This window comes from Oncorhynchus keta, unplaced genomic scaffold (assembly GCF_023373465.1).
Source record: "Oncorhynchus keta strain PuntledgeMale-10-30-2019 unplaced genomic scaffold, Oket_V2 Un_scaffold_6322_pilon_pilon, whole genome shotgun sequence".
Lineage (NCBI taxonomy): Eukaryota > Metazoa > Chordata > Actinopteri > Salmoniformes > Salmonidae > Oncorhynchus > Oncorhynchus keta.
This window is the reverse complement of record NW_026290979.1, coordinates 312,575-328,328: the sequence shown is the minus strand read 5'-3', so window position 1 is coordinate 328,328 and position 15,754 is coordinate 312,575. Positions and strand designations below refer to the sequence as shown.

Below are 15,754 nucleotides of genomic sequence, written 5' to 3'. Positions count from 1 at the left end.
TATGGAGCTGTTTTGTTATGTCAATGAAAGGAAAGTGAATGTCTGCTCACTGCCTGCTACCTACGCTCCAGGTGGGAGGTGCCCTTTGACACAGATCTAGAATCAGATTACCATCCTCAAATCATAACCTTAACCATTAAGGGTGAAAATGTAAAACTGATGTTAGATCATCTTAGGAGCAACTTTATCCTACTCCGTCTGGTGCCGTCTGGCACGGTGTGTTTTGGGGTCATAATGGTCTTTATCAGGTTGTGATGTCATGAGTCTGTAGTGGTGCTGTGAGGAAGTGATTGAAGAGGTTCAGTCCCCAGTGTTCTATTCTCAGCTCCTTCCTGAACACTGCACTAACATTTGCTTACCAGTCTTTAAATGGTTCCTGCTGGGAGAGGAATAAAAGCTTTGCACAGACCTACAACAAAAAAACACAACCCCCCCCACACACACACACACACACACACACCCTTTCCCTTCCACAACCCCCCACACACACACCCCTTTCCCTTCCACAACCCCCCCCCCACACACACACACCCTTTCCCTTCCACAACCCCCAGCAAAACCAATGACAGCAGTGGGGTATGCAAGCTGTGCCTCCTGTTCATCTCAACGAGAACCTCACCAGCCCCTTCCCCTTCCCCTCAACATCTCAACAAGGACTTCACCAGCCCCTTTCCCTCAACATCTCTCCCCTCTCCCCTTCCCCTTCCCCTCTCTTCTCGGTCAATGTGGTTGGTGACTTCAGATAAATAAGCCATTTATGGTGCAGCGGTTGAAGTAGAGCCATGCATTGATGCACAGCGTATTGAGGTAAAAGTGTGGGTTACTGTGTGTCTGCCTGTAATTATATCTGCATGTGAAGATTACAGAAGGTTTTTGATGAGTTTGAAATGATTAGCCTCACTGGTGCGATCTGATGACATTCAGTGAGTGTGTGTGTGTGATGTGGGATACGGCCCATCCTGTTGATGTGGCTGGATAGGAAAGAGCATGCTGGGATGGATCAGCCTAGAGCTGACAATCTCATTATTGTGGTTGAGATAGCCCTGGAGATGCGGCCCTGGAGATGCGGCTGACAATCTCATCATTGTATCAGAGTTGGATGAAGAGGGATGGGTGCGGTGTGTACATCTGTTTGTGTGTGTGTGTGTGTGTTAGAAGAGTGTCTGTATGTTATAGGGGATCGGTTGGGGAGGGACATTAGTCCCAATGGTGCCATTACAAGGTGTTGTGTGTGTGCTATGTAGTGTAATGTCAAGGCTGGTGAGTGTGCTATTGTTCTTGGCCTAGAAGGTTCTTTACTTTGGAGATGTTGAACTGTCGAAGAGCTCTGTAAAGGAGATGTTGAACTGTTGGAAGAGCTCTGTAAAGGAGATGTTGAACTGTTGAAGAGCTCTGTAAAGGAGATGTTGAACTGTTGGAAGAGCTCTGTAAAGGAGATGTTGAACTGTTGGAAGAGCTCTGTAAAGGAGATGTTGAACTGTTGGAAGAGCTCTGTAAAGGAGATGTTGAACTGTTGGTAGAGCTCTGTAAAGGAGATGTTGAACTGTTGGGTTGGGAGAGCTCTGTAAAGGAGATGTTGAACTGCTCTGTAAAGGAGATGTTGAACTGTTGGAAGAGCTCTGTAAAGGAGATGTTGAACTGTTGGAAGAGCTCTGTAAAGGAGATGTTGAACTGTTGGAAGAGCTCTGTAAAGGAGATGTTGAACTGTTGGTAGAGCTCTGTAAAGGAGATGTTGAACTGTTGGGAGAGCTCTGTAAAGGAGATGTTGAACTGTTGGGAGAGCTCTGTAAAGGAGATGTTGAACTGTTGGGAGAGCTCTGTAAAGGAGATGTTGAACTGTTGGGAGAGCTCTGTAAAGGAGATGTTGAACTGTTGGGAGAGCTCTGTAAAGGAGATGTTGAACTGTTGGGAGAGCTCTGTAAAGGAGATGTTGAACTGTTGGGAGAGCTCTGTAAAGGAGATGTTGAACTGTTGGAAGAGCTCTGTAAAGGAGATGTTGAACTGTTGAAGAGCTCTGTAAAGGAGATGTTGAACTGTTGAAGAGCTCTGTAAAGGAGATGTTGAACTGTTGGAAGAGCTCTGTAAAGGAGATGTTGAACTGTTGGTAAGAGCTCTGTAAAGGAGTGTTGAACTGTTGAAGAGCTCTAGAGAGCTCTGTAAAGGAGATGTTGAACTGTTGGAAGAGCTCTGTAAAGGAGATGTTGAACTGTTGGGAGAGCTCTGTAAAGGAGATGTTGAACTGTTGAAGAGCTCTGTAAAGGAGATGTTGAACTGTTGAAGAGCTCTGTAAAGGAGATGTTGAACTGTTGGAAGAGCTCTGTAAAGGAGATGTTGAACTGATGGAAGAGCTCTGTAAAGGAGATGTTGAACTGATGGAAGAGCTCTGTAAAGGAGATGTTGAACTGTTGGAAGAGCTCTGTAAAGGAGATGTTGAACTGTTGGGAGAGCTCTGTAAAGGAGATGTTGAACTGTTGGGAGAGCTCTGTAAAGGAGATGTTGAACTGTTGGAAGAGCTCTGTAAAGGAGATGTTGAACTGTTGGAAGAGCTCTGTAAAGGAGATGTTGAACTGTTGAAGAGCTCTGTAAAGGAGATGTTGAACTGTTGGGAGAGCTCTGTAAAGGAGATGTTGAACTGTTGGAAGAGCTCTGTAAAGGAGATGTTGAACTGTTGGAAGAGCTCTGTAAAGGAGATGTTGAAGAGCTCTGTAAAGGAGATGTTGAACTGTTGGGAGAGCTCTGTAAAGGAGATGTTGAACTGTTGGAAGAGCTCTGTAAAGGAGATGTTGAGCTGTTGAAGAGCTCTGTAAAGGAGATGTTGAACTGTTGGGAGAGCTCTGTAAAGGAGATGTTAAACTGTTGGAAGAGCTCTTCTACTACTCAGATATAAAGTGTGGACTTTAGAACACTGTGATCTGTGCTGAATTTACTGAGTTTCATGCTCTCTCACCCCCCCTCCTCCTATTCCCTCCCCCAGGAGAGCAGGGCATGGCCGGTAAGCCGTTCCGGGCCACCTTCATCTGGAGCAGCATCATCGCCAACCTCCAGCAGCGCATCCAGGTCAAGCGCCACCGTCATAAGCTCAAGACCTACCATGACTGTTTCCTGGGGTCAGAGGCTGTGGACGTGGTGCTGGCCCATGTCATCCAGTCACGGTTCTGCGGCGATGCCGAGGTGCCTCGCTCCAAGGCCGTACGCCTCTGCCAGGCCCTGATGGATTCGCGGGTGTTCGAGGCGGTGGGCACCAACGTATTTGGGAATAAGGAGAAGAGGCGTGCCACCTTCGAGGACAGTAGCTGTAGTCTGTACCGGTTGCTTCCGCTTCCGTCTAGTCCCACTACCATGACCAGCTTGCACTCGACGAGCACCATCACCATCGAGAGTGGATACGACTCACCGAGCAAACACCGGAACAGCTACAGCCCACCTCTCAAACGGTACGGTCGGCTGAGTTTAAAGCTTTGTTCATGAATTGATATGTTTCGTAATCCTTCCCAAATAGCGGATTAACAATGGATTCCTTTTATGAGGGCTTTCATCCCAAAACTCCCCAATGACCTCTGACCTTGTGCTTGCTCTCACTGATTGGTGCTTCTCAGTTGTCCAATCAAGGCTCTCCTTGCTGATGATTGTGATAATGTCCCAGTAAACCTAATTTGCATGATTCCTATGATTTTTGGCTCTGTATTAAAGAACGGGTATTTCTTCTCTCTACCCAAACACACAGTTAGACACTCGGTTAGAGAGCTCCTTGTTAGGCAGTGAGACAGGGACTGTGTGGTTTGACTCACAGCTCTGTAAGTGATTATGGGTTTAGAGAACTTGTCACAGAGCCTGCAGATTTGGTCATTATTCTGGGAGGTCCAGACATAAAGAGTTGATGTCAATGCTTTCAATCTGTGTTGTGGATGCTATGTGTCTCTCTTCTGTCTTTAAGAGTGTAGAACATTAAGTAGCTATTCTACATGAAACTCAGAATTATTTTCTAAAGAATTACTAAAGGAAACTAGAGTGTAGAGGATGGAAATCTGCACTGAGACCAAAAGGGGAACTGAAGTGGTGTGATGATCATATGATATGGCCATCGGCCATGGTGGCTCTCTGGTCTCCCCCTAACCATGTGAAGTGGTCCTGAGTGACAGCTCAGGACTGTACCCATGAAAACATGCTGCCTCCAATCTGTTTCACTGAGATGAAAGAGTGGAGAGAGAGAGTGGAGAGAGAGAGTAGAGAGAGCGAGCAGACCGTGTGTGTGTGTGTGTGTGTGTGTGTGTGTGTGTGTGTGTGTGTGTGTGTGTGTGTGTGTGTGTGTGTGTGTGTGTGTGTGTGTGTGTGTGTGTGTGTGTGTGTGTGTGTGTGTGTGTGTGTGTGTGTGTGTGTGTGTGTAGAGAGAGACAGGGTAGAGCGAGAGAGAGACTAGAGAGAGGGGACTCCTATGGTAGGTACACCTATAGCTTATCTCTTGGCAGTAGTACTGTTGACTACTTTATCACTGACCTCAACCTAGAGTCTCTCAGAGCGTTCACAGTCAGCCCACTGACACCCCTATCAGACCACAGCAAAATCACAGTCTACTTGAACAGAGCAATAGTCAATCATGAGGCATCAAAGCCAAAGGAACTGAGTAATATTAAGGAATGCTATAGATGGAAGGAATGTAGTTTGGAAACCTACCAAAAAACAATTAGGCAACAACAAATGTAATCCCTTTTGGACAACTCCCTGGACAAAACGTTCCACTGCAATAGTGAAGGTGTAAACTTAGCAGTAGAAAATCTTCACAATATATTTGACCTCAGCTTATCAAATCTAAAAATCTCAAATAGAAAACCAAAGAAAATCAAAAACAATGACAAATGATTTGATGAGGAATGCAAAAATCTAAGAAAGAAATTGAGAACTGTCCAACCAAAAACATAGAGACCAAGAAAACATGAGTCTACGCCTTCATTATGGTGAATCACAAAACAAATACAGGAATACACTACGGAAAAATAAGGAACAGCACGTCAGAAATCAGCTCAATGTAATTGAAGAATCTATAGACTCTAACCACGTCTGGGAAAATGGTAAAACACTAAACAAACAACAACAAGAAGAATGATCTATCAAAAATGGAGATGTATGGTTAACCACTTCTCTAATCTTATTGGCTCTATAACAAAGAACAAAAACATATACATAATCAAATACAGATCTTAGAATCAGCTATTAAAGACTACCAGAACCCACTGGATTATCTAATTACCTTGAATGAGTTACAGGACAAAATCTAAACCCTCCAACCCAAAAAGGCCTGTGGTGTTGATGGTATTCTCAATGAAATGATTAAATATACAGACAACAAATCCCAATTGGCTATATTTAAACTCTTTAACATCATCCTCAGCTCTGGCATCTTCCCCAATATTTGGAACCAAGGACTGATCACCACAATCCACAAAAGTGGAGACAAATTTGACCCCAATAACTCCCGTGGGATATGCTCCAACAGCAACCTTGGGAAAATCCTCTGCATTATAAACAACAGACTTGTACATTTACTCAGAGAAAACAATGTACTGAGCAAATGTCAAATTGGCTTTTTACCAAATTATCGTACGACAGACCATGTATTCACCCCCATCTTAATTGACAAACAAACAAACCAAATCAAAGGCAAAGTCTTCTCATGCTTTGTTGATTTCAAAACAGCCTTTGACTCAATTTGGCATGAGGGTCTGCTATACAAATTGATGGAAAGTGATGTTGGGGGAAAAACATACGACATTATAAAATCCATGTACACAAACAACAAGTGTGCGGTTAAAATTGGCAAAAAAACACACATTTATTCCCACAGGGCCGTGGGGTGAGACAGGGATGCAGCTTAAGCCCCACCCTCTTCAGCATATATATCAACGAATTGACGAGGGCACTAGAAAAGTCTGCAGCACCCGGCCTCACCCTACTAGAATATGAAGTCAAATGTCTACTGTTTGCTGATGATCTGGTGCTTCTGTCACCAACCAAGGAGGGCCTACAGCAGCACCTAGATATTCTGCACAGATTCTGTCAGACCTGGGCCCTGACAGTAAATCTCAGTAAGACCAAAATAATGGTAACATTTAAATTTAAAAAAGGTCCAGTCGCCAGGACCACAAATACAAATTCCATCTTGACACCGTTGCCCTGGAGCACACAAAAACTATACATACCTTGGCCTAAACATCAGCGCCACAGGTAACTTCCACAAAGCTGTGAACGGTCTGAGAGACAAGGCAAGAAGGGCATTCTATGCCATCAAAAGGAATATAAAGTTGGACATACCAATTAGGATCTGGCTAAAAATACTTGAATCTGTTGTAGAACCCATTGCCCTTTATGGTTGTGGTCGCTCAGGAATCTGGGACCGCTCACCAGCCAAGAATTCACAAAATGGGACAAACACCAAATTGAGACTCTGCATGCAGAATTCTACAAACATATCCTCAGTATACAACGTAGAACACCAAATAATGCATGCAGAATAATTAGGCCGACACCCGCAAATGATCAAAATCCAGAAAAGAGCCGTATTGTGGAAGGATATTGTGGAAGGGTATTGTGGAAGGGTATTGTGGAAGGATATTGTGGAAGGATATTGTGGAAGGATATTGTGGAAGGATATTGTGGAAGGGTATTGTGGAAGGGTATTGTGGAAGGGTATTGTGGAAGGGTATTGTGGAAGGGTATTGTGGAAGGATATTGTGGAAGGGTATTGTGGAAGGGTATTGTGGAAGGGTATTGTGGAAGGGTATTGTGGAAGGGTATTGTGGAAGGATATTGTGGAAGGATATTGTGGAAGGATATTGTGGAAGGATATTGTGGAAGGATATTGTGGAAGGATATTGTGGAAGGATATTGTGGAAGGGTATTGTGGAAGGGTATTGTGGAAGGGTATTGTGGAAGGGTATTGTGGAAGGGTATTGTGGAAGGATATTGTGGAAGGATATTGTGGAAGGATATTGTGGAAGGATATTGTGGAAGGGTATTGTGGAAGGGTATTGTGGAAGGATATTGTGGAAGGATATTGGTCGAGAGTATTTGTTTTGCTAAATGTGTTTTCCCACCTATTTCATCAAATCATCTTTCACTAAGTAGACATATTCTGGTCACCTGTGATTGAACATGTTCTAAATGCTGCTTTGAGTTCCAGTAATAACAGGTCTGTGATTGAACATGTTCTAAATGCTGCTTTGAGTTCCAGTAATAACAGGTCTGTGATTGAACATGTTCTAAATGCTGCTTTGAGTTCCAGTAATAACAGGTCTGTGATTGAACATGTTCTAAATGCTGCTTTGAGTTCCAGTAATAACAGGTCTGTGATTGAACATGTTCTAAATGCTGCTTTGAGTTCCAGTAATAACAGGTCTGTGATTGAACATGTTCTAAATGCTGCTTTGAGTTCCAGTAATAACAGGTCTGTGATTGAACATGTTCTAAATGCTGCTTTGAGTTCCAGTAATAACAGGTCTGTGATTGAACATGTTCTAAATGCTGCTTTGAGTTCCAGTAATAACAGGTCTGTGATTGAACATGTTCTAAATGCTGCTTTGAGTTCCAGTAATAACAGGTCTGTGATTGAACATGTTCTAAATGCTGCTTTGAGTTCCAGTAATAACAGGTCTGTGATTGAACATGTTCTAAATGCTCCTTTGAGTTCCAGTAATAACAGGTCTGTGATTGAACATGTTCTAAATGCTGCTTTGAGTTCCAGTAATAACAGGTCTGTGATTGGCCCCCATCATGTCCACTGATTTCTCTCAATATGGTTGTCCTCAGTAAAGAGGACCAGTACTCCAACAACCACTCTCCGGTCAAAACAGACAAATCACTAGAGGACGTGTTGGGGAACCTCAACATCACCTCAACCATCACCCCACAGATGATCAACCTCGGCCTCTCACAGGAGTGTAAGTGTCCATAGAAATGTGTCCCTGAATGATTATCAGTGTGTGTTTGTTACTTTGGTAGTGTGTATGTGTGGTAAAGTGTCCGTTATAGTGACTTGTCTTCCTGTTTTCCTCAGTGGTGGATGAGGTGTGGCGCCAGCAGACGGTGTTCAGGCTGCTACAGCTGATAGAGCTCCCCCTTCTGGAGAGTCTGTTGGAGGGAGAGGAGCGGCCCAGGCCCCCTCTACACAGCATGGACAGTGACCCAGACCTGCTCTACACATCCAGCTACCTGGACAGAGAGGTCCTGAAGGCCTTCAGCGAAGCACAGTACGTCTCCTACTACTACTAGTCCTACTACTAGTCCTACTACTACTACTACTACTAGTCCTACTACTACTACTACTAGTCCTACTACTAGTCCTACTACTACTAGTCCTACTACTACTACTACTAGTCCTACTACTACTCCTACTATCCTACTACTACTCATCCTACTACTACTACTACTACTACTACTAGTCCTACTACTACTCATGCTACTACTACTACTAGTCCTACTACTACTACTAGTCCTACTACTACTAATCCTACTACTACTACTAGTCCTACTACTACTACTAGTCCTGCTACTACTACTACTACTAGTCCTACTACTACTACTATTAGTCCTACTACTACTTCTACTACTATTACTACTACTAATAATAATAATATTAGTCCTACTACTACTACTAGTCCTACTACTACTATTACTACTACTAATATTAGTCCTACTACTACTACTACTACTACTACTACTACTACTACTACTACTAATATTAGTCCTACTACTACTACTACTATTAATACTACTAATATTAGTCCTACTACTGCTACTACTATTACTACTACTAATATTAGTCCTACTACTACTAATAATAATATTAGTCATACTACTACTACTCTTAGTCCTACTACTACTACTATTAGTACTACTACTACTACTACTACTACTTTTAGTCCTACTTCTACCATACTACTAATAATATTAGTCCTACTACTACTGTTAATACCACTACTACTAATATTAGTCCTACTACTGCTACTACTACTACTACTATTACTACTAGTAATATTAGTCCTGCTACTACTACTACTACTATTACTTCTACTAATATTAGTCCTACTACTGCTGCTACTACTACTACTACTACTATTACTACTAATAATATTAGTCATACTACTACTACTATTACTACTACTAATATTAGTCATACTACTGCTACTACTAGTACTACTACTACTACTACTACTACTATAAGTCCTACTACTACTAATATTAGTCCTGCTACTACTACTACTACTAATATTAGTCCTACTACTACTACTACTACTACTACTACTACTACTACTAATATTAGTCCTACTACTACTACTACTAGTACTACTATTAGTCCTACTACTACTACTACTACTACTACTACTACTAATATTAGTCCTACTACTACTACTACTACTACTACTACTACTACTACTACTACTACTAATATTAGTCCTACTACTGCTACTACTACTACTACTACTACTACTAATATTAGTCCTACTACTGCTACTACTAGTACTACTACTACTAATATTAGTCCTACTACTACTATTACTACTACTAATATTAGTCCTACAACAACTACTACTACTACTACTAATATTAGTCCTACTACTACTACTACTACTATTACTACTACTAACATTAGTACTACTACTACTACTACTATTACTACTACTAATATTAGTACTACTATTACTACTAAAATTATTAGTCCTGCTACTACTACTACTAGTCCTATTTCTAGTACTAATATTAGTCCTACTACTACTACTACTAATATTAGTCCTACTACTACTACTAATATTAGTACTACTACTACTACTACTACTACTACTACTACTACTATAGTACTAATAATAATAATACTATTAGTACTACTATAATAATAATAATACTATTAGTACTACTACTACTAATAATATTACTACTACTACTACTATTACTACTACTCATATTAGTCCTACTACTACTACTAATATTAGTCCTGCTACTACTACTACTATTACTACTACTAATATTAGTCTTACTACTACTACTACTACTACTACTACTACTACTAATATTAGTCCTACTACTACTACTAATATTAGTACTACTACTACTACTACTACTACTAGCATCCGCTACAAGACCATGGTGCTTGCCTACGGAGCTGTGAGGGGAACGGCACCTCAGTGCTACTACTAATATTAGTCTACTAACTAATAATTACTACTAATAATATTAGTCCTCCAGGCTCTGATCAGGCCCTACACCCAAACAAGGGCACTGCGTTCATCCACCTCTGGCCTGCTCGCCTCCCTACCACTGAGGAAGTACAGTTCCCGCTCAGCCCAGTCAAAACTGTTCGCTGCTCTGGCCCCCCAATGGTGGAACAAACTCCCTCACGACGCCAGGACAGCGGAGTCAATCACCACCTTCCGGAGACACCTGAAATCCCACCTCTTTAAGGAATACCTAGGATAGGATAAAGTAATCCTTCTCCCCCCCCCCCCCTTAAAAGATTTAGATGCACTATTGTAAAGTGGCTGTTCCACTGGATGTCATAAGGTGAATGCACCAATGTAATGTAAATGTACTACTACTACTACTACTAATAATAATAATAATAATAATATTAGTCCTACTACTAATATTAGTCCTACTACTACTACTACTACTACTACTACTACTACTACTACTACTACTACTACTACTAATATTAGTCCTACTACTACTACTAATATTACTACTACTACTACTACTACTACTACTACTACTACTAATATTAGTACTACTACTACTACTACTACTACTACTACTACTACTAATACTATAATAATATTAGTCCTACTACTAATATTAGTCCTACTACTACTACTACTACTACTACTACTACTACTACTACTAATGTTAGTAATACTACTACTACTATTACTAGTCCTATTTCTAGTACTTCTCTCCGTCTCTTTCCTTCCTCATCCCCCCCACCCTCTTCCATGTAATGGTTTGTTCCAGGCATGGGTAAAGACAGTGAAAGGACACTCACAGGCATAAGGCTGATTGACTGACTAGCTACAGTTAAAGCTGGCTGAGCACATTCAATAACTTTCATGTTATACATAAAGCAGATGATTTTGATCACAGAAGGCCTGTCTCTAATAAAGTGACATCTCCATTCTCTCCCACTCCCTGTGAATCATAGTCTACATATTTATCTGACTGGCAGAAATGTATGGCCGGTAGACTTGTTAAGCTTTGGTTGGCGTGTGTATTGTATGTCCAGCCTTTCAACATGTTGCAGCCAGACGCCTAGCGTAGCCTCTATCACAGCAGGGCAGTGTTATGTAATGGAGCTAGTGTTTGTGTGCGTGTCAGTGAGGGCCTCTCTCTGTGTTGATGCTGCCCCCAGGGCTCTCGGGCACTCAGGGACAAATGGCCAACTGAATGCAGTCACTGGGCTGTGGTTGTCTGACAGTCAAGAGCAGCTTGATTGAACCTGTCTGTCTCTCTCTGATCTTTCTCTCTCCTTTCCCCTCTCTCTCTTTATTGGCATGGGAAACGTATGTTTACATTGCCAAAGCAAGTGAAATAGATAATAAACATAAGCCAAATACCCTCTTCTCTTTCTCTATCGCTCTGATCTAGCTCTCTTTCTGTCTTTCTCTCTGATCTCTCTCTCTCCATCTCTCTGATCTCTTTCTCTCTCGCTGATCTCTCGCGCTTTCTCTCACTATCTCTCTCTGATCTCTCTCTCTTCTTCTCTCTCTTCTTCTCTCTCCTCTTTAGATTAGTTTCATTTACTTCATCACTTATAATCTCCTCCCTCCCTCTCTCAGGGCTGATGAGTGGTTGTCGGCGGCGGTGGACTGTCTAGAGTTCCTGCCAGATGACTTGGTGGTTGAGGTGAGCAGGGGTCTGCCCCGCTGCGGTGAGGACCAGGGCCAGTGTAAGAGACTGGTGTATGGGATCCTGGTCCAGCACTACGGAGAGACACAGCACCCTCCACTACTCAGCAACCACGTCTTCGACATCCACTCCAGCATCTCTGAACTACTGGGTAAGACAGCCATATACATGGTCTATGTGCTCGAGGGCCTTTCCCCTGTCGAAATGGGTTTAAGACTTTTTAATAACAAGTATTATGCAAGGGATTCATTCAGCTGATTGAACCAGTATGTGAAAGCCCAAATGTCATGACTGGGGACAGAGAGCGGGGGTCAGATTTCTCTGTTGACTCTCAGCGAGGACCCTGAAGCCACACCTGGGTTTATCAACTAGTTTGGCTAAGATCCTCTCTCATGAATTCACACACCTGTGATTCCTCCCAGCCTGTCAGGGACGGTAACAGCTATCCTGTCCTCTCTTTGTGTCCATAGTGAATGGGAAGAGGGAGCAGGCGTTGGAGGCCCTACAGCTGTGTCTGAAACTACAGGACTCTCGCAGTAAAGAGGAGCTACGCAGACTGCTGCGATTCATGGCCGTCGCTGCCAAACCGCAGGAGGTCAAACTGCACAAAGAGGTGAGGGGTGTGTGTGTGTGTGTGTATACTGCTATAGCTCTCCCTGACTGTTTGTGTCTTCCAAACTACTCCGAGGTCAAGGATCATATCTAGCAGCCACTCTCTATATTCTGTATGTACGTAGATGTGAACGTTGTGTTGTTTTCCAGGTAGAGAACAGGATGGCGGTGAAGAGATCTTTCTCTAGTGCCATCGTCTACAGCATGAGACTGGCCAAGGGGAAGGTTGACCTGCTGGTGCTGTTTATGGTGGAAAACCACTGTGACGTCTTCAAGGTGTGTGTGCACTCATCTTTTATCAGACTGTGTGTGAATAGGTGAACAGGTAGGCGTGTGTGTGTGTGTGTGTGCATGTGTGTGGGTAGGTGGGGGATTAATATGATGTTTTGCACTTGTGTCTGAACTATATAGACTAAAGACATCTGGGTCAGTGTGCTGAGACTGTTGACACTGTCTGTTAAGACTGTTTACTACTCAAACTGTCTGTTAATAGACTGTTTACTACTCAAACTGTCTGTTAAGACTGTTTACCTCTCAAACTGTCTGTTAAGACTGTTTACCTCTCAAACTGTCTGTTAATAGACTGTTTACCTCTCAAACTGTCTGTTAATAGACTGTTTACCTCTCAAACTGTCTGTTAATAGACTGTTTACCTCTCAAACTGTCTGTTAATAGACTGTTTACCTCTCAAACTGTCTGTTAAGACTGTTTACCTCTCAAACTGTCTGTTAAGACTGTTTACCTCTCAAACTGTCTGTTAAGACTGTTTACCTCTCAAACTGTCTGTTAATAGACTGTTTACCTCTCAAACTGTCTGTTAAGACTGTTTACCTCTCAAACTGTCTGTTAAGACTGTTTACCTCTCAAACTGTCTGTTAAGACTGTTTACCTCTCAAACTGTCTGTTAAGACTGTTTACCTCTCAAACTGTCTGTTAAGACTGTTTACCTCTCAAACTGTCTGTTAAGACTGTTTACCTCTCAAACTGTCTGTTAAGACTGTTTACCTGTTAAGACTCAAAACTGTCTGTTAATAGACTGTTTACCTCTCAAACTGTCTGTTAATAGACTGTTTACTACTCAAACTGTCTGTCAATAGACTGTTTACCTCTCAAACTGTCTGTTAAGACTGTTTACCTCTCAAACTGTCTGTTAAGACTGTTTACCTCTCAAACTGTCTGTCAATAGACTGTTTACCTCTCAAACTGTCTGTCAATAGACTGTTTACCTCTCAAACTGTCTGTCAATAGACTGTTTACCTCTCAAACTGTCTGTCAATAGACTGTTTACCTCTCAAACTGTCTGTCAATAGACTGTTTACCTCTCAAACTGTCTGTCAATAGACTGTTTACCTCTCAAACTGTCTGTCAATAGACTGTTTACCTCTCAAACTGTCTGTTCAATGTTGAACCCTTTCCACAGAGTGTTCTACCTGGAACCAAAAATGGTTCTCCTATGGGGACAGCCGAAGAGCCCTTTTTGGTGTGTAATGTGTGTAAAGTGTGTAATGCCTAGCCAGGCTACCATATCTCTGATAACTTTAATATTGGAGTCGAGCTCAAACAGTGAGTACAGTTTGTAAACAGAGGTGTGTGTGTGTGTGTGTGTGTGTGTGTGTGTGTGTGTGTGTGTGTGTGTGTGTGTTTAAACAGAGGAAGCAGCACTGATCACATGGTTTAACTTATATGATCCTCTCCTTTCAGATTCCAGTGTTGTTGCACAAACTTGTGAGCGACAGACTGACCAACATTGTGAAGGGGAAAGACCCACAAGTCTTAACAGGTATGGGAGCTTTTGGTGTCTGTTTTGTTTGATTGTATGTCTGTCTGTACTAATATCTGACAAAGCTTTACCTCCCTTCTGTGTTTTGTGTGGTGAATGAAGACGTAATGCCCTCTATCTTTCTCTTCACTCAGCCTCTACATATTGCAGGCGAGTCAATGGAAGAGCGTATGTGGAGAGCAAACAGAAGACCACCAAAGAGGAACTATGGGCTCTACTGAAGACAATACATGAGAACCCCAAACTGTCCAACAAAGAGAAGAGACGCTTGCTGGGACAGTTCTACAAGGGGCATCCTGACATCTTTGTCCAGTACTTTGGAAGCAGATTGTCAAGTGATGATCTGTAGCTAACTAGGGTGATATTTAAGTGAATAACTAATGTATTATTTGTAAAAAACAATATTTAAAAAAGACAGACAAAGGTGATGTAAATGTTGTAAAAATGCAGTGTATTAATAGGTTTGATTTACTTCACTCATGTGAAGAGTTGAATGTGAAAGCTTTAATAAAATGTGAGAATTGTTTTTATAAGTTAATGTGGAATTCTCTTCTTTTGACTGTTACAGGGCCAATCATCTCGATAATAGAATTTCATGCTCAAATTGGATGTCAGCCTTATGAAGTAGAGATTGTCTCAGAAAGAAATGAACCCATTTGTCCTGTCTTCCAGTGCAATTGGGACATTCAACAATTTGTTCAGAAATAAGTTCAGAAAATTACAGTCCTAGACAACTTCCCAGAAATATAATTTAAATACACCGTTTAGAGACTACAAGTGTCTGTCAAAATATAATAGATATTATTTGACATTTATACGGTTCCTATGGAAACAGGCTGAACAAAAAGTGTTATTGAGAAGTCTAATTGTGTGACAGATGCACATGGCTTCTAGTGTTCTATTCCTCAACAAAACCCCGGGTCTGCTGCCACTTTGGGAGAAGGTCAGAAGACGTTCTGCGTATCCTGTTTCAATGAATGTATTCTTTCTCTGTGGTTACACAATACAGAGATGGTGTGGGGAATAAAGATGAAGGGTTCCAGAATAGGCTGACGTGAGGCTGTCCAGTCTAGTCCACTCTGTCATGTGGTTTGCTCACACAATATCATTCAAAGTATAACAATGTCCAGAGATTTTAGATCAGGCCGGAGGAAACTTGAAATCCACAAATTTGATTCCTATTTCTTTTCCCACTGTTGAAAAACATTCATTGAAATTCATATCCATATTCATACCATCCCTCGAGTTCTTTCTGGTCTCTGTAGCTCAACCAACAGAGTAGCTGCCTCAGCAATAGAGAGACTGTTACTCAACAGCTGACAGTTACATACCTAGACTCATTCATTCTCTGGGTTTTCATATCTCATATTGTCCCAGAGAAGACAGACTTCTTAGCCTGCATTCCCCAACGCTACGTCAACATCGTGTTTGTCAAGGCAGCAACAACTTGGCTTCAGGAGAAAGATTGTCAATCAG

General features: G+C 41.9%; 1 protein-coding gene and 1 long non-coding RNA gene across 15 annotated transcripts in view; one reads left to right on the top strand and one right to left on the bottom strand.

The window, feature by feature from the left end:
* Positions 1–14,811, top strand: part of depdc7a (DEP domain containing 7, paralog a) — a 28,519-nt gene extending 13,708 nt beyond the window's left edge. For all 4 annotated transcript variants that reach the window (XM_052517274.1, XM_052517273.1, XM_052517272.1 and 1 more), the window contains 8 exons: positions 2,975–3,434; positions 7,801–7,931; positions 8,048–8,240; positions 11,817–12,037; positions 12,357–12,499; positions 12,649–12,774; positions 14,200–14,278; positions 14,413–14,811. In XM_052517274.1, the coding sequence (XP_052373234.1) occupies positions 2,986–3,434; positions 7,801–7,931; positions 8,048–8,240; positions 11,817–12,037; positions 12,357–12,499; positions 12,649–12,774; positions 14,200–14,278; positions 14,413–14,627 (1,557 nt within the window). In that variant the 5' untranslated portion in view covers positions 2,975–2,985 and the 3' untranslated portion in view covers positions 14,628–14,811. The remainder of the gene's footprint in view (positions 1–2,974; positions 3,435–7,800; positions 7,932–8,047; positions 8,241–11,816; positions 12,038–12,356; positions 12,500–12,648; positions 12,775–14,199; positions 14,279–14,412) is intronic.
* LOC127929289 (uncharacterized) lies at positions 12,786–14,193 on the bottom strand. Of its 11 annotated transcripts, none has more exons than XR_008134310.1 (5): positions 13,663–14,193; positions 13,543–13,604; positions 13,301–13,503; positions 13,183–13,269; positions 12,786–13,058 (listed from the first exon to the last, which is right to left on the bottom strand). It is a non-coding gene; the product is annotated as an uncharacterized LOC127929289 (long non-coding RNA). The 11 variants fall into 11 exon arrangements; XR_008134317.1 differs by having other exon boundaries at positions 12,786–13,151; positions 13,212–13,269; XR_008134318.1 differs by having other exon boundaries at positions 13,212–13,269.
* Positions 14,812–15,754: the final 943 nt, after the last annotated feature.